The following is a 26,091-nucleotide window of genomic DNA, read 5'->3' on the forward strand; positions in this document are numbered from 1 at the left end:
ATCATTAAATTATCTCAACATCCCTCATGTTTTGAATCAAATGAGAAATGTTACCACGTTTAAATGGCATATAGCTCTATTCTTTGGATCATCAAAAAGACAAAAATGAGTCTAAACGTTCATATGAATGAAAAGGAAGAGATCTATATTCAATTTTTATTGTAATTTATAATCAATTATGTTCAGTGAAATACATGAACAGTTTAAATTGGACGGCAGTCTTTTACAATGACTTAGTCCAGTTTTTATTACTACTTTGTCGTTTGTGAATTACACAGCCTTTACTAATTATTCCTGCAATGTCTTGTAGGAGGATTTTGTTTGTTTATTACAAATGGCACCCGAAACCATCAAGTTTATGGCCTGTGGAGTACTGTGGACTGATTTTAAAATGTTCATTAATTTATAATATTAATGAAGTGTTGAATTTGATATGGATGAAAATTGGTTGGTGAAATCATAGATTAGGAAAATTGATAATTACTAGAATATGCATAACGATACTTGTAGGATACTTAAAAGGATACTTGAGAGCAACTGATTTACTTTTGGACTGTTTATTGCCCCATCAACATACCAGCTGGTTATGTACAATGTAAGTGTAAAGCTGTCAGGGAATCTCTCTCAAACCTTCTAAACAGGTTGTTATGGGTGAGCCTAATCTGTCATGAACCTTCTAAACACCCTAGTGAGTGGTCTCTATCGAACTATCTACACAGCCTGATTAGTCTGATCTCTCTGGAACCGTCTAAACAACCTGATGAGTCTGGTTTATATCAAACCTTCTAAACAGGTTGGTGTGAAATCTATCAATTCATCCTTTTGCTGTCTAATATGTTTGATATTAAAGTCTAGGAGGTGAAAAAAATCATCTCTTCTTTTAAATCCGGTACTGATTGAGAACATTAGATTTTTTCACCTTTGACTTTTACATCAGAAGGTAAAAAAGAGTAGGACATCGGATCGGGGGGTCATCGGCACGAATGCCGATTAAGTCGAGGTAAGAAAATCAAATTGATGTTTGTGGCCAGACTGGGGCTATATTGCCCTGGAGCGATGTACCGGCGGCATCCCGCCCCAATTCTTGGGCCTTGTCTGGATAAAAGATGTACCACCATGTTTTGTTGTAATGCTTCATTGCCAATAAACTTTATTCTCCGTTGAAGAATTTAAATAAATTAACATGTGATATAACAGATATTTTATTTACAAATGAATTAATTTACAATGTGAAACAATAAATCATACCATATGGACAGAAGTATAACCATTTTAATATAAAGGACAATGTACATTATATAGGTGTTCTGGTGGGATGAATAACCAAGGTCCTGTGTACATATTGACGTACACGTAAAAGATCCCTTTGCAGTTGGAACTAGATAGACGAGTAGGCTGTAGCGCTGCTGTCTGGGCAAAATTTTCCTCATATAGCACAATGCATTGCTTGTGCTCGTCTTTATTAGCCCAGTCAGAACATAACTGTAGGACTTTCAACTTTAAACCCCATTTCATTTCATTTTCATACACTAGCTTTTTGGACAAGGAACCGAATTCAAGCGCTACTCATCTTGTTGTTCATCTTTAAATAAAACTCTCTCAATTCAACAATCAAGGTCGATATGAAATGTGGCTTGCTTGTTTATTGGGCAATTATTCATTCAACTTCTGATACAACAATAAAAAAAAAATGACAATTTCAAGGGGGTGGTGATGACGTTATATTCGGATTCTGGTCCGTAACACATTAATACAGGCTAGCGCCCATTTTGACCAAATTGAATTTGGGTCTTTTGGGGGTTTTTTTCTATTTTCTTTAGTAAATATATTTATTCACATAATACATGTTATATATATATAGCATAGTCAATATCAGTGTATGAATTATTTTTATAAAAAGGCATAATAAAATGGATGATTTTAAATATATTTTTATAATGGATTTTGGATTTTACATAGATTTAAGGTAAAACATTAAAATATTTTACATACAATATCAAAACAGTTGCTATTTTATATACATTCCTGTGACGTTACATCATTGCCAACCTTGTAGATTGTAATTAACTATCTCTTCATTCTACTGTTTGGAGCCCAGTAATACATGTATTAATAAATACCCATCTCTTCATTCTTCTGTATGGACCCCAGTAATATTAATATACACAACTCCTAGCGCGTTTTACCCAAAATCCATCATTATTTCAACTCCTTTCACAATGGCTTAAAGTTTTTGTGTCAATATGCCTCTCCAAATGCGATTTCTAAACAAGTTTGGAAGTCGTAATCAGGTTTTAATAATTATTTTTCTTTTAAATTCTAATTTGTGTCTTTTGATTTCGAATATTATGAAAAATATGAGTTCTTTATCCCAAATTGTCATTTGTAATTTAAAATTGAAGCACGTTTGTGTTAAAATGCCCCTCAAAATGAGATTTTCAAGCAAGCTTGGAAGGCGTAACCATTTGGATACAAGAACGCTATGATTCTGATTTAATAATGATAATTTGGCACAAAGAAAAGTATATTATCAAAAATAAATGATTGTGATATGACTGAGTTGCAATAATTGAGGTTTGGGTAAATTGTGCTACCACTGTCTTTAAAGTCATCATAATTATAACATCTACCACAATAACACCAAATCGGTGACTTACAAGAATGCATAATTGTTTATGTGTAAAATGAAATATAAAATTAAAATGAATCCGCGACACGGGGCGACATATATATAGTCAAACTGACAGATGTTTGAAAAAATCAAGCGCGTCACACACTTCAATTATGACATATTCGGGTTGAGTAGATCTACTTCTCAATTTATGATACAACCTTCTATGACGCGATACCGGAAATGGCGATAGAATATTCAAAGAATTTTTTTAGAGTGGATAATGTGATCCACGAGTCTTCATTTTCTATCGTTTTAAAATGAAACTGGAGAGTACATATCAATCTGTATAAGTAGACACATGTGACGGATCAACACTAGACACAAAAACAAAGCCGGCATATATAACCATGGTAAGATTAATACATGGATTGTAGAAATGGTTCCACTACTGATGTCTTCCGCCTTACTCCATCCACAGTAGTGACTCGTCCTACAGAGTTCCTTTGCGCAAGTTTTTTAGTGAAATCACTACAAAAAGGTGACTGGCCTATAGCACCCTTAATTTACACAGACATAAACTGACCCAAAACAGTACAGCACCTAGCTTAACATATAATAAATCAATTCCTATTAAAGTATTGACATAAAGGTGATTTCTACTAAAACTAGTGTAAACCAGCAAAAGTGTGCAATAACATTGAACATGTCTAGTTATTGCACAGTTAAACTCCACCCAATCTACTAGAGGGAAAACAATCTGTTTATTCAACAAAAAAGAACAAAGCAAGATTTTCTGTCCATGTTACAAGTGTAATTGTCAAGTTTATTGCAGCCAACTATATGGTGAAATCATTTATCAAGAAAAAAGTAAAACCCCTTTTGCATTAATGATATTATAAATTTTGTATATTTCAGGAAACTAATGATGTTAAAATTTTCCATCAGTGTGTTGTATGTGATGAGATTTTCCAGGACTATGGAGATTTAGAAATTCACAACAAAATACATGTTAAAGTAGAGAAGACTGATGATGTTAAATCTAAAGAAAATTTCCACCAGTGTGGTGTATGCGATAAGATTTTTCAACAATATGATGATTTAGAAAAACACAATAAAGTACATGTTAAAGATGAGAAAGCTGATGATGTAAATGAACATTGTCGTGTTAAAGATGAGAAAGCTGATGACGTAGAAGAACATTGTCGTGTTAAAGATGAAGAACATTGTCGTGTTAAAGATGACAAAGCTGAAGACCTAGATCTCTATGACAATTGCCATGTACATTTTGAACCAAGAACTGCAAATTATGGATGCAATTTATGTGATGAGAAATTTAAATTAGAAACTGATTTAGAGGAACACTGTGAAATACATGTTCAAGAAGAGTATGATTCACAAAATGTTTCTCGAAATAATGAAACAATTTTTCAGAGCCAAATAGATTTGAAGACACCCGAAAAACCTTATAAGTGTGATGTTTGTAGCAAATCATTCTCTAGAAATAATAATCTACAGAAACACATTAGGGCTCACACAGGAGATAGTCCTTATAAATGCAATGTTTGTAGTAAATCATCTAATTCCAATTCAGATCTTAAAAAACATATGAGAATTCATACTGGTGTAAAACCATTTACATGTGATCTGTGCTGCAAACCATTTCATACTAGAAGCCATCTTGATAGACACATTAGAACGCATACAGGTGAAAAGCCTTATAGATGTCAGGTTTGTGGTAAATATTTTAAGCAAAATGTTGGTCTTCAGAGGCACATAAGAGCTCATATTGGAACAAAATCTTATAAATGTGATATTTGTGGTAAATCATTTACCGATCAAAGCTATTTATATAAACACAAAACCATTCATGCTGGAGGAAAACCTTATGAATGTGATGTTTGTAGTAAATCATTTAATCAATTCTTAGGACTTCAGAGACACAAAAGAATTCATTCAGTAGAAAAAATCTGTAAATGTGATGTTTGTGGCCAAGTCTTTACGGATGCCAGTAATTTATGGAAACACAAGAAAATTCACACAGGAGTGAAACCCTATAATTGTGAAGTTTGTCGTAAATCATTCCGCCAGGTCGTTGATCGTGAGAGACACATTAGAACCCATACAGGGATTAAACCATACAAATGTGATATTTGTGGAAAATCATTTAAGCACATTGGTCACTTACAGACTCACATGAGAACTCATACCGGAATGAAACCTTTTAAATGTGATGCTTGTGATAAATCATTCACAAGCCTTGGTAATCTGACACAACATTTGAGCAAGAAACATGCTGGAGGAATGAATTTTAAATGTGATGTTTGTGAGAGTCTATTTAACACCAAAAAAACTCTGAAATCGCACAAGAAAACTCATATTGTACAGAGAGTCTATGAATGTCATGTTTGTAACAAAATTTTCTCTAAGCACCGTAATCTGATTATACACATCCGTCTTCACACTGGAGAAAAACCCTTTACGTGTGATGTTTGTGGTAAATCATTTACATACAAACATCAGCTGAAGAAACACCAAGATCTAGACTGTAAAGATAAAGTTGCCAGTCGATATCAGTGTAGTTTCTGTTATAAAATCTATATCGTACATAGTCTTTATCAGAAACACCTCATCACCAGTCATAAATGTGATGTTTGTGGTAAATATTTTAAAGATAGTGATTTACGGGAACACAGGAAAATTCACAGCAGAGAAAATGCGTTTAAATGCGATTTATGTGAAGAAGGTTTTGAGTGGAAGAGTGATTTATTAAATCATATCTCAGTTCATAAATATAAGGCTAAACAATCTTTAAATAAAGATACACAAGCAAATGTTCCATACAAATAAAAATACACTCTCAAATGTTTAATACAATTATACATGGCCTATATTCAATAAAATGAAATGGGGTTTAACTGTCATACATACACGTATGACCTAGGTTGTTCGTCCCACCTGAACAACTAGACATTGTTCAATGCCATGAATAATTATAGTAGATGAAAATTGGTCTAAAAGCAAATATTAATGTAACATTAGTGTATATAAAGTGATTTACACCCTATTTTTAAAAAATTGTTATTGTAATTTCTAATCAATTATGTGAGGTGAAATAAGAGAAGAACAGTTGTTTGCGTTACACCTGTTTAATCAATTCTGCTCAGTAATTTTTTATCATTATTTTGTCATTTGTAAATTAGCTATTTTTAATTACTTCCTCATTGTGCCCTTGGATATGTTTTCCTTTTTATAAGCCCATATGGAAATGTGGTTGTATATTGCATTTCCCTCCATCTGTATAACCTACAAATGAATAAATATGCAACAACATGGGCCACCATTTTGTTGTCTGACAACCTATCTTGTCAATACAAATGGTGCTCGAAACCATTATATTCATAGAATACACAAGTCATGTTCGTGTAGTGATTTTGAAATGTTCAGTCAAGTGTCTTAAATAAATGATATGAGCATCCAATATTTTCACAATGGAGTATTAAATCAAATATAAAAGTTAAGACTTAGCAATCTATAAAGGACAAGTATGAGCATACTAAACTATGGGCCAAACATATGCTGTTATAGCAGCAATGTCAATTCTTTTAACCCTTGTTCACTACTGTTGTCCTCTGAATACATTTACATTTGCCATTTTTTCTTTCTTGTTTGCCTCTAGTTTCCTCCCACTGTTAAAGACCCCCACACAGAAGCGAATTATTGAAATAAAATTAAACCATATATGTTAGTCCCGAAATGACCTGGTTTGTGTCCAGTGGAGTTAAACCCTCTCTCACTTTCTCTCTCTCCTCTCTGGTGTTTGTTTTATTTTTCCCTTGATAAGCTTATATATGATATGTATGCACTTTGTAAATATGTGTAGGCCTAAATACTGTTTCTGGGTAGTTATGTATACTACCCTTTGTTTTATAATGAAGGAGAGACATGATGAAAAGTAGAACTCATGTACTAAATATGTTCCCTCAGAAAATAAAGTTCATGTTAATCGTAACAGAATTGACAAGTCCTCAGGCTTTTTGTGAAGCCTTGCCTCAAGGAGAAGAAGTCACTGAAACTTCTGCCCTGGGATGCCACATACATGTAGGCTTGTGAGGGCCCTGCAGTGGACATGCACTTAGATCAATCAAGATAGCCATTCCAGTTATTTCCCTTGATCACCCAATACTAACAAATTATTATCCCCCTACTACCAAAAACAATACAGCAGAGAGCATGTTCAAATAAGCCATTTCATTTATTCCCCCTTAATCACCAATAATTAATGACAAATTATTGAATTATACATCCAAAAATCAATCTATTTCTGGACCAATATGCGATGAAAGTACAATTGTTATTGAATAACAATACGTTTGTTTGTGGAAAATAAATTGTTTATTCAATTTTTCACCGTTCCATTGAAGAAGTAAAGTTATTGAATAATTTAGCCAGTTTTGGATACTGTAATGTTAAGTTAGTATGTGACTGTATTGGGTTAGAATTTATAGGTATTTGGTAGTATTTGGCTTGAGCAACCAGTAGCCTGCTGATACTATAAATAGGCACCTCAGTTTTCCAAATACCTTTTGCCAATTCCGTGTCGTAGGCCATTGTCTTAGGGCCTGTGGTTATACTTTTAACTCTTTTATGTAAATAACTTTTTATTAAATCAACTTAAATGTACAACATTTATGTTTATTCCCCTTCAACCCTCCATTGGATCGAAAACCCTATAATATGTCTTGGAAAAATCATAATTCTATCATCTCTGTTTGGTGAAATATGAACTGGTTTACACAGTTTTGGGTGATTTGCTAACTCAGCCTCTAAGGAGGCTAGTCCATAAATATTCAAAGTGGCCCCCTTTGAATATTTCTGGTATGCAATTAGGTAATCGGCCCACTCAACATTAAAAAATAAATTATTACCCCAGTTAGCTTGAAAAGTAGTTAATCGGCCCACTGAGCATTAAAAAATCAATTATTACCCCAGTTAGGTCGAAAAGTAGTTAGATAATCGGCCCACTAAACATTAAAAAATCAATTATTATCCCAGTTAGCTTGAAAAGTAGTTAATCGGCCCACTGAGCATTAAAAAATCAATTATTACCTCAGTTAGGTCGAAAAGTAGTTAGTAAGTATATTGATTTGTAGGTCTCATTTTGGTTTGATTGAATGTGTAAGAGACTCCGGCAAACAGACCCATTTTCCTGAAGAAAAAAGTCCCTCTCGGAAAAATCTGGACCCCCCCCCCCCCCCCTTTGTGCGCCCATGGCTACATTTTCAACTATAGCACGAAGCTGATAAAAGTAATGTTCTGTCTAGCAAACTGATCACAGTACTTCTCTAGAATCTGATGTCACAATTGGAAGCTACTGGTACGTTGTTTCCACGAAAATAACACAAAACTTTTGATTAAAGCTGATGGGGCATGTAGAAAAATGAATCTGAAATGCATCTGCCACCTAAATAATCTAGAAGATGGTTGAAAAGATGGAACGTGTCAAACGTGTGCTAGTCAATTATGATGGCTTGATCGGGTTGGGTCGATCTTCGTCCAAATTTATTATACAACCTAATACCGGAAATGACAAAAGAATTCAAGTGAGTCACTATATATTTATAGTCGATAAAACGGCAACACAACATATCCCCAAAATATTCTTCCCCAAGCTGAAATATACATAAATGTACATGTACAATCATGGTAAGATTATTGTTTATTTATTGTCGTTTTATAAAATTTGTACAAAAGGAATACTGAGTTAGAGTAAATCATTATCATTATACTAGCATGTGCCAACCAAAATTCAATTTTTGAGCTACAGACCTGAAATTTTGCACACAGTTAGAAAAACACCTGAGAATCATTAATCTTTTTCAATTATGACAATCGGTTCATAACTTTGTTTTTTGTAGCTAATTTTATATACCCATACGTAAGCAGCGTTTTCCCCAAATCCGTCAACAAAAACAGGCAAAATTGAAAAAATAATATTTTGACTAACTGAATGACTTTGGAACAGACTCAAATTGTACACAGATGTTCTAGAGACACACATTTACTAAAATCAACCACAAAAATATTGTTTTTACCTTTTATTTTGACAAAATTTAAAGCAAATCGGACATATTTTGTTCCGAAAAAACATAAAAATAATAACTATAAAAAAAAATCATTAAAAATAGTGGAAATTGTTTTTTGATGATTAAATGGAAACTGGAAACATGTTCTCATGGACAGCTATGAAATATCCATGTTCTCGTGGACAGCTATGAAATATCCATGTTCTCGTGGACAGCTATGAGTATGAAATATCAAAAAATAAAATTATCAAAATAAATGCACTGAATCATAACTAACAAAACTCCAGAATTGAAGTTTTCAGTATAAAAATATAAAAAAAACACAACAATTCAGCTAAATATCTACAAAATATTCTGCATATACTGAAAAAGTTTTGTAAATATGATTAAACAATACTGATAAAATGAAGGAAAACAGGCTGGAATACATGATACATGAGTTAATAATACATGAGTTAATATTAATAATCTAATATACTGTATGTTAAATAATAAAAATATTGAGACAAACAAGATGAAAAACAAGGTATAAAGAAGTTAACTACAGGTATTTAAGTTGTCAATCATAAAGTCAAGTTAACAGTAACACTGTAAAAACTTCAGAACAGAAACAGGTGAAAAACAGTTATAAATAAGTTGACAGTAATAAATATATGTTAGCTATATTAATAATATTAGTATAAAGTAATAATGGAAAAAGTAACTTTACATAAATAAGTCAATAATATTAGTTAAAAGTTATGGAAAAAAAGGTAAGAAAATAACATTGAAACAATACATAATAAGTTAAAAACAATGAAAAATGTAACTTGGGGGTAATGTCTCTTCAGAACTACTAGTAGACCTATCCATTTCTCAATAATTAAAAAAAAAAACCTAAAAATAAAAATATAGAAAAGTACTCCTTATTTCTTTTTTTTATTGGGCTTTATTATACCATACAATTCTGAGCTATGTTTGTTTTCGTAAAAAAATCAACTGCACAGTCTTAGAAAGTTAAAATTCTTCCTATGATCACTCATTATTAGCACGTGTGTAACTAACGGGTGTCTAACGGTACATTTGACACGCCCCCGCCATTACAATATGGCCGACAGAATTTCGGTCACATGGAGAAAAATTGAATTTTACCAATGTTCACGTCCACTTATGGAAATAAATGAAGATGGATCTTATAAAGGGATATTTAATCCATATTTGAGCAGGTTTTTTTTCGCTCCGCATCTTCCACGAAAAAATTTACAAAATTTCAAACTTTTCAATCGGAGAAAAAAAATATTCTTACCTTGCTACGAGTGATAAATTTTGCATGCGGAGCAACCTTGACCTCTTAACTAACTGTTTTCGGTTGAATGGAACCGGTATCGATTGCAGGTAACCAACACGAGGCCGTAATGCAAGGCTAGCTTTTCGCGAAAAAATAGTGCCATATTTGTGACAGCCAATTAAGAAAAAAGAGTTACGTCCCTTTTTCGGTTGGCACACGCTAATTATACATTATAAATTTCAAACGGATTTCTTAGATTACGAACGAATGCCAGTCAAGTCGTTCACAAGCAAAGTCGTCCACACCCGTTGGTGGAGTCGTCCACACGACTTTGTATAATTTCTGGATATAGTAATACGTTGGTGGAGTCGTCCACACGACTTTCGGGACACATAATGTATTTTTAATTAGTATAGTTTTTCTGCGTGGTCACCCTTTCTCCCGACAAAACTATAATTTCTGGATATAGTAATACGTTGGTGGAGTCGTCCACACGACTTAGCATAATTTCTGGATATAGTAATACGTTGGTGGAGTCGTCCACACGACTTAGTTTACTTTCGGGACACATAATGTATTTTTAATAAGTATAATTTTTCTGCGTGGTCACCCTTTCTCCCGGCAAATAAACAACAAAGTAAATCATTTTATTCAGTAAATAACATATTCATAAACAAATTTAACAAATTCAATAAATAATCATTAATATAACAAATTCAATAAATAACAAATTCATTAATCAATTTCATTAATATAACATTCCCCATGCACAAATGAATTCCTATACCGCTACCAAACGACCCACGTCCTTTAAAAGCCCCGATACACTTTTTTCCCCCTGTGTGGGTTTAATTACAACTTCAGAATGATATTTAATACGAATCATAGTTACCAGTTCAACAACTGACTTCCACTTTTCAGCCAAATTAAGGTCAAATGAAGGGTATGATGGACCTATTTGTCCGGGAGGCCATTTCAGAAGGGCCTTGGTTCGATGTGACTCTGATCGTTTTTACCTGAAATTGATTGTTCCACAGAAAGCTTATACAATTTGCTACCAGATGGCGCCACTGAAAAATGACTTAGATCATTCTTCCCCGGGGCCCTTCATACATGTATATTTATACCTATTAAAATCATAACGCCAGATAACAAACAATACAATAAACTTTATTACAAAAACATCATTAATACTAATCAAAAATGTTACAATCATAACGTCAATTAAAAGCGAATATACTTTATTAAAAAAAACATCGTTAATACTAATCAAACAATCAAAAATGCTAAAACCATAACGCCAATTAACAAACAATACAAAATACAAGTATATTTCATTGCAAAAACATCGGTGAACAACAAACTAACAAAACAAACAATAACATCGGCGTTTTGAGTACGAGTAAATTGTGTACGAGTCTTATTCTTAGTTGTGGACGACATCACCAATAGTTGAGTACGAGTAAATTGTGTACGAGTCTTATTCTTAGTTGTGGACGACATCACCAATAGTTGTGGACGACATCACCAATAGTTGTGGACGACATCACCAATAGTTGTGGACGACATCACCAATGCCTTGTGGACGACTCCACCAATGGGTGTGGACGACTTCACTGTGGACGACTTTGCTTGTGGACGACTTCACTATATACTATATACCAGAAATCACCGGAAAACAACCCGAAAAGTACCGGAAAACACCATGTTATACTGAATAGCGGAAAACAACGGAAAAACACTAAATACCGGAAAATACCCTAAATAGGTAACCTGGAGCCAGGTCCTCTGTGTGCGGGGGGGGGGGGGGGGTTGGTTAGGTTTAGGTTTTTCCGGTATTCAGTATAACATGGTGTTTTCCGGTTGTTTTCCGCTGTTTTCCGGTATATAGTTAGTATAGCCCGATTACGAAAAACTATTTAATTCAGGTCATTAAAAACTTATCTTTGTGTTTGAAATCACCTTCGTTTAAATAAAATAATTACCGTATATGACAACCTTTTGGACTCCAAAGAAATATGTCCTTGACGTTTCGGACTCGGGCAGGTGACATTTCACATCCGATAGTAAGTTTCAAGGAAAGGTTGAACACAAAAGTCAAATCAGTTTATAATAAGTTAAAAACAATTTTATAAAAAAAAACCATGTAGATAAAATTTACCATTCATCATCAAGTACAAAGGGTGTCAATTAACTTGTCTAACAAGTTAGATGTTAGGCTACTCTTCTATATTCTAACTAAGGACGTAACATGTAACATCTGAACAGTCAAAGGATTGACACAAAAGTTGATAACTAGTTTACTCCTCTCAGCGAACGGCCAAATTCAGATTGTTCAGTTGTCTACACTAAACTTACATTAAACTTATATATCTGGTCCATTTATTTCACACAAAATATTTCTTACTGTAAATTATACGAGATATCTATGAATTCATCGTCGACAATCAACTGTTAACCATTAAACAGGAAATGACCTACATGTAGTTTTACTTCGGCAAATTCCAATTCCAAACAGGATTCTTCCACACAAAACAAAATTTGTATGTTTTTAATTTTTTTTCAATATTAATTCATTTACTTTGTTATTGTGGTGATCTAAATTGTCCTAAAACATTTATATTTAGTTCTTAGTCTCGACGGACGTAGTGTCTAAAAGACTGCAACATTATATAAAATTATATTTCGTTTCGAGTTAACCTTTTGCAACATCATAGGTCATCTATCCAGGGTATATGATGAGACGTCATATATAGGTCATCCTATCGAGGGTATATGTATATATATTAAAAAAAAATTTGATTAGCAATTATTGAATGTTTTTAAAAAAAGTGATAATCAATCTGGAAATTGATTAGCAGTTCCTCTTGATTGAATGGCAAATAAGTAAATTTTCATGGTATCGTATTGAACAATCTCTGAAGGCCATAATTTCTACCGATATACAAATTATGTTTATGTGTTTATGAGGGACTTTCATTCCTTTAACAGACTTCATCTACAAATAGTTTTATGTTATGCAGCATACAATAAAAATAGGTGCACCTCACTATTTTTCATGTTCAATTCCTGTACAGTATTCAAATTTATGTCCGTAATATTGCTACAAAATTAGGTGTTTTTGTAATAGGATAAAATGACACGTAGGCTACCCTTATCCGGGCTTGTGTCATAATTTTCATAAATTACAGGAAACTGAAGATCTTACAACTTTTATTTATTATAACTTTTATATATTACAGGAAACTAATGATGTTATAACTTTTGTATATTGCAGGAAACTAAAAAAGTTAAAATTTTCCATCAGTGTGACATGTGTGATGAGATTTTTCAACAATATGCTGATTTAGAAAAACACAATAAAATACACATTAAAGAAGAGAAAACTGATGATGTAGATGAATATTGTCATGTTAAAGAAGAGAAAACTGATGATGTAGATGGATATTGTCATATTATCGAAGACAAAACTGATGATATGCATGTAGAAGGATATTGGCATGGTAAAGAAGAGAAAACTGCCGATGCAGATGAATATTGTCATGTTAAAGAAGATGAATATTATCATGGTAAAGAAGAGAAAACTAGTGATTTAGATGTATGTTGTAATGTTAAAGAAGAGAAAACTGATGATGTAGATGAATATTGTCATGTTAAAGAAGATAAAACTGAAGATAATGAAACATTTTATCAGTGTAATTTATGTGATGAGAAATTTAAATATTACACAGATTTAGAAAAACACTGTGAAATACACGTTAAAGAAGATGAGTCTGATTTACAACATTTCAGGGATTGTGATGACAAATGTAAATCAAACTTTGATTTGGAGAAATGCAGCAAAACTCATATTGAAGTCAGGGAAACTACGAGACGAGTTTCACAAAATAATGAGACTAAAAAGACAACTGATAGACCTTTTAAATGTGATGTTTGTGGTAAATCATTCACTTGGAGTAATGCTCTACAAAATCACATAAGGATTCATACTGGCGAGAAACCATTTAAATGTAATGTTTGTCGTAGATCTTTCTCTCAGACTAGTAGTCTACAAAGGCACATGAAACTTCATAGGGGAGAGAAGCCATTTAAATGTGATGTTTGTGGTAGATCATTTGCTCAGGCTTGTAGTCTACAAAGACACATAAAACTTCATACGGGGGTGAAACCGTTTAAATGTGATGTTTGTGGTAAATCGTTCACTCAGAAATATCGTCTAAATAAACACATGGGAACTCATACTGTAGGAAAGGTTTTAAAGTGTTATATTTGTGATAAACCATTCTCTTTGAGGACTCAACTACAAAAACACATGGGAACTCATACTAAAGAGACCCCTTACAAATGTGATGTTTGTGGTAAATCGTTCACTCAGAAATATCGTCTAAATAAACACATGGGAACTCATACTGTAGGAAAAGTTTTTAAGTGTTATATTTGTGATAAACCATTCTCTTTGAGGACTCATCTACGAAAACACATGGGAACTCATACTGTAGAAAAACCTTACAAATGTCATATTTGTAGTAAATCATTCACTCAGAATTTATATCTAAAAACACACATCAGAACTCATACAGGAGCAAAAAAATATAAATGCGATGTTTGTAATAAATCATTTTCTCGAAGTAATCATCTCCAGGAACACATCGGTACACATACTGTAGAAAAAGCTTACAAATGTAATGTTTGTGGTAAATCATTTACTCAGAATTATAATCTAGAAGCACACATGAGAATTCATAGTGGTGCAAAAACATATAAATGTGAGGTTTGTGATGAATTATTCACTCACAATCATTATCTAGAAACACACATGACAATTCATATCAAAGAAAAACTTTTTAAATGTGATGTTTGTAGTAAATCATTCACACAGCATAATTATCTCCAGGCTCACATGAGAACCCATACATGTACTAGAACCTATACACTAATTAAATGTGATGTTTGTAGCAAGCCTTTTTATAGTAATTACGTACTTCAGCAACACATGCGAATTCATACGGGAGATAAACCATATAAGTGTGATGTTTGTAGTAAATCATTCACTCAGACTAGTAGTCTACAAAAACACATGCGCATTCATACAGGAGGAAGACCTTTTAAATGCGATGTTTGTGATAAATCATTCTCTCGGAGTGGTAATCTACAGCAACACATGCGCATTCATACAGGTGAAAGACCTTATAAGTGTGATGTTTGTGGTAAATCGTTTACTCAGCAGGGTCAACTGAAACCACACAGAAGAATTCATACAAGAGAAAAAACCTTAAAAATGTGATGTTTGTTGTAAATCATTTTATAGTAAAGGTGTTCTTGATCAACACACAAGAATTCATACTGGATAAAAACCTTTATAGAGAGAGAGAGAGAAATGGGGTTTAACGTCCACTCGACACAAACTAGGTCATTTCGTTACTAACATATGGTTTAATTTTATTTACATAATTCGCTTGCGCGTAGGGCTCTTTAGCAGTGGGAGGAAATTGGAGGATCCAGAGAAAACCCACGAGGTTGGACAGGCGACCCTACTCCTTGTCACGTACAACCGGGGATTCGAAACCACGCCAGTCGACTCAATGACAGACTTTATGATACAGCGCGCGCACGCTAACCATTCAGCCATCCAACCCCCAAAAAACCTTTATAAGTGTGATGTTTGTTGTAAATCATTTAATAGTGACAGTGTTCTTAATCGACACACCAGAATTCATACTGGAGAAACAACCTTTTACATGTGATGTTTGTGGTAAATCGTTTACATACAAACATCAGCTGAAGAAACACCAAGATCTAGACTGTAAAGATGAAGTTGGCAGTTGATATCAGTGTAGTTTTTCATCTCACAGTGGTTCTCTAAAAGTAAAACATCCTATCTCCAGTTATAAATGTGGAGTTTGTGGTCAATACTCTGAAGATGTGGATTGAAAGGAACACAGAAAAATTCATAGCAGAGAAAAACATGTTTAAATGCGATTTATATGATGAAGGTTTTGAGTGGAAGAGTGATTCATTAAATCACATCTCAGTTCATAAATATAAAGCTAAACAATCTTTAAAGAAAAGTACACACGCAAATGTTGTAAGAGAGAAAGAGAGGTGGGGTTTAACATCCACTCGACACAAACTAGGTCATTTTGGGACTAACACATGGTCAAATGTTATTTCAATTATTCGTTTGCGCTGAGGGTTCTTTAGCAGTGGAAGGAAACCAGAGGACCCAGAGAAAACCCATCCAAACAACTGCACACTTTGGAGGCACTCCGTTCTGCACCATCCACAATGGGAAAATTTTTTGAGCCACTGTGTCGCCCTATTAAAATGTAAATAATGTGTTTTAAAATTATGCTTTGCTAAATTTATGTTATAGAAACAATATCATTAGATTCAGAATAAATAACAATTTGCTGTTTTGAATTTTTGGGCCGTTTTGACCACCCTCACTTAGCCTTTGTCTATCGACAGATTCCCTGAATGGGCAATATGTTGGAGGGGCAATAGTTAGTCCAAAAGGCAATCACTTGCCCTTATGTATACTGTTATGCACATATAGTTCTCAAATTTCATAATCCATGATAGCTGCCATGTTCTTTCATCAACACACAAAACCATTTTTCATCTGTAAATTGTTTCAATGACATTCAGTTATTGAACTGGAATATACAGGTCACAATTCTCTGGAATACAATTACTGCTTATTACTGAGCGATGTTCCGACTAGGAGGCTTGTCTAGGCATTATCATTGCTTAATAATGACTAGAGAAGCCTATTGGTAGTCGAAATGTCGCTAAGTAATAAGCAGTAATTGTATTCCAGAGAATTGTGACCTGTATATTGTTATCCCTAGCGAAGTCATCACTTCATCAGGTTTAGTTTTTTTAAACCAAAAATCTCAACTAGAGCATCGGAACCGCTGCACATTCCTGCTTTGATTGAAGAGAATGAAATATGAAATGGCTGCAGTGACAAGCAGCAGACTAAATATTAACAAAACAGTGGGTGTGACACCAGTGATGGGATTTCAAAATTTTAGTTGTCATATTTAGTTTTTCATATTTAATTCCCGTACGGTATTCATATTCCTACATAGTCCGACAATTGAGAAGCAATGACTTCTGTTCAGGATTGAATTGATGAATTGTCCGACAAAGAATTAAGTCAGCCAATCAAGGCAGATTAAGTAGTTAATCAAGGTAGGTGTATAGACGGTATAAAACGATAAATACGTTGATCACTTAATTACCTAATCAATCCAGCCTATTATCAACGCTAATCGGGTTGAGTGGTAGTTATACACTTAGTACACTATATTAATTTTGGAATTTTGAATATTATTTACCATGTCTTGATGTCCGATTCAGCATATTCCTGGTCGGACAATTTAGGACGTTTGGAAAATAGCGTCAGACATGTCCTGAATATACGGGTCAGGGCATGCACCAAAATAAACAGTTGTTGTCTTTACGGTATAAGGAATAAATATGCAAGATGATTCATTCAGAATTTCAGCCTGTAGATGAAAAACACAAAAATTGGGCATGGCTCTGCCCCTGGGGGTTAATCTGCCCCTGGGGGTTGAAGATGGAACAATATAAATAGGTACCACCCTGTTATTGAAATGATTGATATGCTGATTTTGAACAAAATCTGTTGATAATTGCAAGCTGTTGAGTATTTACAGACAAATTTTTTTAAAAAGTGGGGGTGGTACCACACCCCTGTTGGTTGGGACATGCACCAAAATAGACAGTTGCCATCCTTACGGTATAAGGAATAAATATGCCAAGTTCCTTGATCTATTCAAAATTCCAACCTCTAGACAAAAAACACATGAATTGAGCGTGGCTCTGTCCTGTTCCTTTAGGAATGGCATCTGATTGGACGATGTTCTCTTACCGTTCCTAGGGGGTTGGATGGCCGAATGGTTAGCATGTGCGCACTGTATCATAAGGTCTGTCATTGAGTCAACTGGCGCAGTTTTGATTCCCCGGTTGTACGTGACAAGGAGTAGGGTCACCTGTCCAACGTCATGGGTTTTCTCTGGATCCTCCAATTTCCTCCCATTGCTAAAGACCCTTACGGGCAAGCGAATTATCGAAATAAAAAATGGAACCATGTGTTAGTCCAGAAATGACCTGGTTTGTGTCAAGTGGACGTTAAACCCCATTTCTCTCTCTCTCACTTACGGTTCCTGTTCGTCCATATTAAGCTGCAATATGAAAGTACTGCTCTAGCCCACCTCTGTTCTAAGGCTATTTTGAAATCCTTACCTTCTATATTTTACTGTGATTCTACTTTGTTTGCCGACGGGAATCATTTCTCACAACATCTGACACAAATTTGTAATAATTCAACACTATTTTCAAGTAGAATTTTGTGATACAAAAAGATAAACAAAATATATTTGAACTAGTCCATCATTATGCGACTTGAATATGCACAGACCGCATGTTATTTTAATCACAAAATAAGAAAATGGACAATTTCAGACAGATTTATATCAAATAAAAATAATGAACGCCAAAGTTTATTACTGTAAACATACTAAAATATGACCCACTAGGCTAATTGGACTAATAATACCATCCGGACCGTTTTTTTTTTTATATTTTAAGGAATCTGTGACGGATGGGTGCATGGCAGGGGAGGTGTTGTTTATTTAATTATCTATCTTTAGACTACTTGAAAATTGACCTATTTATCGTAAGATAGGTTGCCAGGCAACGAAACGTACGCCCACAGCAGCTAAATCATATGGACAGTCAACAAGAGTTGTTGCATATTTTTACTTTTGTCGGTAATGAAACAGTTATAATACACTAAAATCTGATTACGAATAACAACTCATTAAGTAATTATCAGAAAAAAATTGGAATTTGCTTTGCCCAAGCCAATGTTTAGTATACAAAACATTTAATATCATGGATTTAGCTGTTCAAGTTATCAAAAATCATTGAAAATCAATATACTATTTCGTCTGTAGACCTTAAACACTGGATAAAAATTTAAAGTCAATCGGATATTAACTTTAGCCTCTAGAGCAGCCACAAGCAATTGTGGACGCCAGACGGACGGACAGGGATGACGACAACAGACGACCACATTTCAATGTGGGCGTATAAAAAACGTTTAAAGTTGACCTATTTATTATAAAAGATAGAAAATTGTCATTCTGTATTGCCTATTGGTTGCTAGAAATCAAATACATCCCTCATCATAGAAACACAACAATCTCAATTGAGTGTGATGTCTACTTAAATACATGTATGTTTCTTTCCATTTCTCTAAATAGTACCAAAAGGTAATAAAACACATAGGCCTACTTATGGAGAACAGCTTCTAGTGTATTTAAGGTAATGTTTCAAAGAGTATTCTTTCAACTTGATCATGCTAATTAGTAGCTATTTTCCATAAGCATGTGTTTTGTTACTCTATCCAGTTAATAATTGCCATTCAAAGATTATCATTGGTAATCGTTCCTCTCTCAGTTCATATCATCGGTACTGTTCCCCTCTCAATTAGTACTATGGGTATTGTTCATCTCTCAATTAGTACCATTAGACATTGTCTGTCTGTTTGTCTGTCTCTCAATTAGTACCATCCGGTATTGTTCCTCTCCCAATTAGTACCATCCGGTAACAATCTGATTAAAACACAGATCCTATTTCGTTTTCATTTTTTATAGTTCAAAATTTCGTCTTACTTGTCTATACTACACTAAGATCTGGAAGAGTTGTAATGTAACCCGCGTTCTAGTTGATGTGAGGGATTAGCCAATGAAACAGTCTGTTGCAGCGAGTTCATGGCCTGCTGTGCTCGGAACTGTGCGTATCCTACTAGAAACATCAAAGCTGATTGGTTGATCAAATTTCTGACGCGACCTGCCACTACAACTGGTCAGATGGTCAGATCTTCATGTTGTAGGTGCCATCGAAATTATAAAAAAACCGAAACGAAATATAAATCTGTATTTTAATCAGATTGATTGAGTAATGTACCACTGCTTCTTTATTTTTTTACGAAGTGACGAGGCAATTTGCCCCACTGCTTACTATACTAAACAATACCAGTATCAGGATTCTAGATGAAGTTTGTGGGTAGAATAAGCAAAGGGTACATAATTCTACTCTGCATGAAATAAAATCAAACCAAACCAGCTTTGGGGACAAAATGCGTTTTATATCACAAAAACAAGACATGACTAGTTATACAGTACACATGAAATTATAGATACACTGTACAATGTCAATAATCGGACAAACAAATTTCAATTTGTAAATAATTCACAAGTCTAGATACATGTATGTGTTTTTTACAGCATGAACTATGCTTTTGCACATAAAACAAGCAGATTGTTTGCCTTTGCATTGATGATACCAAACATCAATCAACTGGACCTGGAGAGAGTTTAATGTCCACTTGACACAAACTAGGTAATTTTGGGACCAACATATGGTAAAATTTTATATACTCCTACATGCAGGTGAATTATTGAAATAAACATGTATTGTACCATACATACCGTATGTTAGTCCCAAATAATCTAGTTTGTGTCAAGTGGAGGTTGAACCCCATTTCTTTCTCAGTTTACAATGAGTTCAAACATGTTGCTGTAGATGGAGAATCTTGGAAATACAGCTAATATCACATTTAAATGCTTTCTCACGGACACAAATTTGTATAATGAAATAAAAGACATATATAAAGAGTGGTTATTAAAGGAGGCAAGTCTTTAACTCAATATCATCCACAGTTTTCGACATTGCAAACAAGACTTGTTGGTCAATTTAAATCAATATTACTCAATATTTAAGACAAAATGAAAATTTTAAAATTAGCACATGAATCGCGCACCAGAATGCTTTCGAGTGCTTTTTGTTATGAAGCAACCCGATGATCGAGGGTAACCATACCCCACAGGAGAATACATGTAGTACCGGTATAGACTGAAATAACCAGATGCCAAAGACTGCCATTCAATTTGGAATTTTGCGCATTTCGCCAAACATTCATGTAGCCGATTAGACATTACAGTAAAAACTGAAACAATTGAATTTAAATCAGTTTATATACATTCATAATACATTATTATATGCGTTGCAACCCATTTGTGTCCATTTCTAGAGGCTAAAGAATAGCGATTTAGCTTGTTTAAAGATACATTCCCGGGTACAAACTGGGTGATTTGATGATATATTTGGACTAAAAACATATTCAAACTAATTAATTTATCATAATTTTGCTTCAAATTCTTCTCAAAATATTGCAATTGTCAGGAAATACCCTGGCTATAAAAAATCAATCAAAAGAGGTCATGTTTGTGTCACGTGACTTACCTCTCTCAGTACCTAGCAACGCAAGCGATGTTGTCTTTAATCGCTGACTATTTATTACAAATATCGAAGCCTAATTAAATTTTCGGATTATCCACTGCCCGCGTCTTTTCCCGTGATTTTTATCTCAGAAAGTGTTGTACGTCTAATTCTTCATAAAGTTTTTCAAAATGTACATCAAGCGCTCAATCTCCGCGTGCAACCTTCGACGTCATGCGTGCAGACACTCGTAATCGTCGATTAGGGAAACCCTTACATTTTTGTCCTGTATGCGCTCCATGAGTATTTTTCTTGGAATCCAGTATTTTTCTAGTAAGATTGGATATTTCTACTTTCCATATATACCAAAATTGTCATACTTTTATTAGAAATAACCACCCGATAAATACTTTTCTGGGAACGTAGCTTTAAGATCGGTTATCCGAGGTGTCAGTGACTAGTTTGTTTGTATTGAACTATTTAGACTTAATACAATGTAATACAATGTAGGGAGTCACATATGTTACAATTGTTTTGTAAAATGGACAAAACAGTACAGAGCAGGAAACATTAATAATATTTTTCACGTAGATGCTACGTGTAATATGTACACAACACCTTGGTTTTTCATCTCATAAAAAATAGTTGAATGAAACATAGCAAGGCAGGGTAATAAGCCTATTACAGGAAGAACATGAGTTCCTGCATGTTGCTGTTGGTGATGACTCTCAGAAAATGAATTACCACAAACATCATATTTAAATACTTTTTCATGAAATCTTATACATGTATGTTCTTGAAGATTCTTCAACCTAGAAAATAATCACATTTAAATGTTTCTCACTGGCCTGAATTCATATTTTAGTGTGAAGTTTTGTGTGTCTATGCAGATTAGACTTAAAGGTAAATGATTTATCACAAATATCACATTTAAAAGCCTTTACTATGTCTACAGTATGAATGCTTCTGTGTACATCAAGACAACTTTTCCGTTTGTAACATCTCCCACAAATATCACATTTGAAGGGTTTTTTATCTGTATGAGTTGTCATGTGTAGCTGTAAAATTTCAAATCGACTAAATGATTTACCACAAACATCACATTTAAAGGGTTTTTCCCCTGTATGAGTTCTCAAATGTTGCTGAACATTCCCTGCGTCACCGAATGATTTCCCACATTCTCCACACTCATAAGGTCTTTCACCTGTATGAATTCTCATGTGCCGCTCAATATATCCTTTCTGTTTGAACGATTTCCCACAAACATCGCATCTGAATGGTTTTTCACCTGTATGTATTCTCATGTGCATCTCAAAAGAGCCTCTTTGATTAAATGATTTACCACAAACATCGCATTTAAAAGGTTTCTCGCCAGTGTGTATTCTCACATGTTTTTGAAATTGACTTTGTGAATTAAATGTTGAGCCACAAACATCACATTTAAAACATATCTGGTCTTGTAACTTTTTCTCCTCTTGAAATCGCTGTAAAATATTTCCTACGTTCTCTTCTACTTCGTGTTTTTTACAATGTTTTTCTAAATCGGTCTCAGATTTAAATTTCTCATCACACAATTTACACTGATAAACAGTTTCAATATATTCGGTTTTCTCTTCCTTAACACAACAATATTCATCTACATCGTCAGTTTTCTCTTCTTTGACATGACAATATTCATCTACATGTACATCATTAGTTTTCTCTTCTTTAACATGTATCTTATTGTGTAGCTCTAAATCATTATATTGTTGAAAAATCGCATTACATACAAGACACTGATGAAAAGTTATAACATCTTTAGTTTCCTGTAATACATGTATATAAAAATTATTAGTCTCTTATAATATATAAAAGTTGTAACATCATTAGTCTCTTGTAATATATTAAAGTAGCTAAGTCTCTAACTCAATATCATCCAAAATCTTCAACATTGAAAACACAAATTATTTGTCAATTTAAATAAACATTGATGCTGTGATCTTACCGGAAAAAGATGGGCTTCTGATATCCAATATTTAAGACAAAATAAACATTTTACCATTGGTACACGAATCGTGTACCATAATTCGTTTCAGCCCCAGTTCTAGCAAGAGACTCGAGGAACGAGGCTAGACATATTGCACCAAACCAAACGGCGTATGTAGAATGGAATAACCAGGCGCTAGAAATTTGCATTCGATTGAGACTGCTGGCTTATTTCGCGGAACATAACTGATGTGAAATTAGAGTAAAAACGGAAACCATTGAATGTATATCAGTTTATATACATTCATATTACAGTATTATATGAGTTGCGACCCACTTGTGTCAATTTCTAGGTCCCAAATGTTAGTGATTTAGCTCCTTGAAAGTTATAAAATCATTAGGCACCTGTAATATACAAGAACCCTTTCCCTAGTTTAGGTTAGACTATCAATATGTTTTATAGAGTTGTATACATACTGTCAAGGGAGAGAGAGAGAGAGAGAGAGTTTAACCTACACTTGACACAAACTAAGTCCTTTTGGGACTAACATATGGTAGTTCAATATTATTTAAAATATTCGCTAATACGTTGGAGTCTTTAGCTGTGGGAGGACCCAGAGAAAACCCACGAGGTTGGACAGGCAATCCTACTCCTTGCCACGTACAAGCGGGGATTGGAAACCAATGCTCAACACGCCTATTGTGAATAGAGGCTTATAATTAATAATGAATGTCTAGCTGATAGCAGAACAATAAGGTTTAATTTTACTGTGAGAATCGATGGTGATATCAAACTTGTTTTATTTTTTTTTTAATTCTCTTAGCACACACTAAGTTATTGCTTATAATTTTTAAAATAAAACTAAATACATTGGCGGATCCAGATACAATGACCGAGATTTGGACCGCATGTTATTTTTTCATATGTGGCCTGGGTATAAAAAGTGTTAATGTTTTTGTTACTATGTTGAAATAGTTCAGGAAGAGTCATTCATTTGGACCGCACGCCAATGTGTACAAGGGACCTCAGTTCTTCGTCCCATCTGAACAACTAGACGACTGTCATTTTCAGGTCCTGCATCACTGACAAGGGGGAACCACACAGGAAAATCTGGAGTCAGCGTCTTACCCATTTAGCCACCGTGAACACCCTCTTTCTACTTGTAAGATCGATCATCAAAATAGCATTATATTTTGCAATTTAAAAATATGTCTTGTGCCTTGATTCTGGAGCAATTTTTAACCATGATACTTTTAATACAGTAAATACAAAACTATTCAAACGCAGCATAAATATTGAAACTGTGTAATATAGTTGTTTTATAATGATTTACGCAGAACATCCTGGCAATTTGTTAACATTGTGGGAGTATATCATTTTCACATCGATTGTTTATGATAAAAAAATATTGTTAAAGATACATTATGGGAAATTAGATAAAGAGCTGGTAGTTCTCACTATAATAGTTAAAAAGTAGGATAAAAAACATTGTCTCGATTATCTATTTTTTTTATTTAATCAGAAGCAGCAGACCGGGTTCTAATCAGGTAAATATCGCAGACTAGCGATGCCATCGAGAGTTGATTATGGTCTGGATAAGTTTATTAATATCTAATTAATAATTTAGATAACATTTCAGGCCTAAAGAAAGACCTGCAATTGGTAGTTTTAGCTCTTGCGTAATGTATGATTAATTTTATAGTAAAATTACACCGAAGCCTATCGTGTCACATGGCTGTTACGATTTATTTATCGTGGTATTATTGGGACTATAATTAACAAGAAACATCATGATAATCGTGTCCCGTCAAACCATCACAACGGGTGTACTGTATCCTCATTTGAATATATGAACTTTTTCTGACTGGAATAATAGTTTGTGTGTTATCTTGTGTTCTCTGCAATACCAGGGATTAATGGATAATCCTTTAATTAGCTCAAGGAAGATAAGCTATTGACTAGTTGACTTTGGGACATAAAGGAATAGTTACTTAATTTGCAAAGAGTTAATTACCCTTACTTCTGCAATATCTTTTGGGGTAGGTCATTACAAATTTCATAAAATACACAAGTTGTGTAGCGATTTAAAAATGTTCATTGTGTCTTAGCTATTGGATATTAGGATCACATATTTTCATGGTACCGGTAGATAATAATAACATCAAAATTTTATAGAGATGGACCAACTCCTTTAAGCTTCTTAAGATAAATTTGGTGTTATTGTATTGTAAAAGTGGACGAGAGAAATAATTATGAACGGGTAAAAGAAATTCAAATCCCTCAAAACGTACATTGTGATTGTCAAAAAAAAAACCCAACCAAATCCGAAAGACAAAGAAAGCTTCGTAGGTGACATAATTACAATTTCTATAGTATGCGGTGGAAACAATACTCTTTTAGAATTGAGACTTCAGTGTATTAATAAAAATTATCTCACCATTTTGCAAGGGCAATTCGGCTATTCTCATTAAAAGAACAAATAATTGGGCACTTCCGGTGTGAATAAATTTATTTATTTTGGATATGGACTAAACCGACCCGAGCGGTGCATAAATGCGGATGTTAATTATACGGGGCATTACCCGACAGTCAATTAAAACTTGTCTGCGATATCACTGTAGGTGAAGCGGACGTTAATCACCATTGACTGACTCAAATGACACAAATGGAATCAAGTGACAAGGAATAAAGCTCTGTGGGGATCAGACTTTATGATTGGTGTGGAGACACAAAGTCCTCTCTTCTGAAGATGGGCAGCCAGTGATCGAGTTGTTTGTGTATCCAAACTCATAAAACGCCTAAAAAATGCATTATTAGTAAGTGCAGGAAGACCGCAACACAGACA

General features: G+C 34.0%; 3 protein-coding genes and 1 long non-coding RNA gene across 4 annotated transcripts; 2 read left to right on the forward strand and 2 right to left on the reverse strand.

The window, feature by feature from the left end:
- Nucleotides 1–2,895: 2,895 nt before the first annotated feature.
- LOC126819493 (zinc finger protein 883) lies at nucleotides 2,896–7,279 on the forward strand. The gene is made up of 2 exons (XM_050547597.2): nucleotides 2,896–3,024; nucleotides 3,530–7,279. The coding sequence occupies exons 1-2, from the start codon at nucleotides 3,022–3,024 to the stop codon at nucleotides 5,459–5,461; spliced, it is 1,935 nt and encodes a 644-aa protein (XP_050403554.1). The 5' UTR covers nucleotides 2,896–3,021; the 3' UTR covers nucleotides 5,462–7,279.
- A 950-nt stretch (nucleotides 7,280–8,229) lies between these two features.
- LOC126819491 (gastrula zinc finger protein XlCGF26.1) lies at nucleotides 8,230–16,384 on the forward strand. Its single transcript, XM_050547591.2, has 2 exons — nucleotides 8,230–8,317; nucleotides 13,242–16,384. Exons 1-2 carry the CDS (start codon nucleotides 8,315–8,317, stop codon nucleotides 15,246–15,248), a joined length of 2,010 nt encoding a protein of 669 aa, XP_050403548.1. The 5' UTR covers nucleotides 8,230–8,314; the 3' UTR covers nucleotides 15,249–16,384.
- On the reverse strand, nucleotides 8,697–10,186 carry LOC126819569 (uncharacterized). The gene is made up of 2 exons (XR_007679666.2): nucleotides 9,983–10,186; nucleotides 8,697–8,912 (listed from the first exon to the last, which is right to left on the reverse strand). It is a non-coding gene; the product is annotated as an uncharacterized LOC126819569 (long non-coding RNA).
- A 5,411-nt stretch (nucleotides 16,385–21,795) lies between the features above and the next one.
- LOC130010271 (gastrula zinc finger protein XlCGF7.1-like) lies at nucleotides 21,796–25,726 on the reverse strand. The gene is made up of 2 exons (XM_050547656.2): nucleotides 25,684–25,726; nucleotides 21,796–23,085 (listed from the first exon to the last, which is right to left on the reverse strand). Exons 1-2 carry the CDS (start codon nucleotides 25,684–25,686, stop codon nucleotides 22,135–22,137), a joined length of 954 nt encoding a protein of 317 aa, XP_050403613.1. The 5' UTR covers nucleotides 25,687–25,726; the 3' UTR covers nucleotides 21,796–22,134.
- Nucleotides 25,727–26,091: the final 365 nt, after the last annotated feature.

This window comes from Patella vulgata, chromosome 4 (genome assembly GCF_932274485.2).
Source record: "Patella vulgata chromosome 4, xgPatVulg1.2, whole genome shotgun sequence".
Classification (NCBI taxonomy): domain Eukaryota; kingdom Metazoa; phylum Mollusca; class Gastropoda; family Patellidae; genus Patella; species Patella vulgata.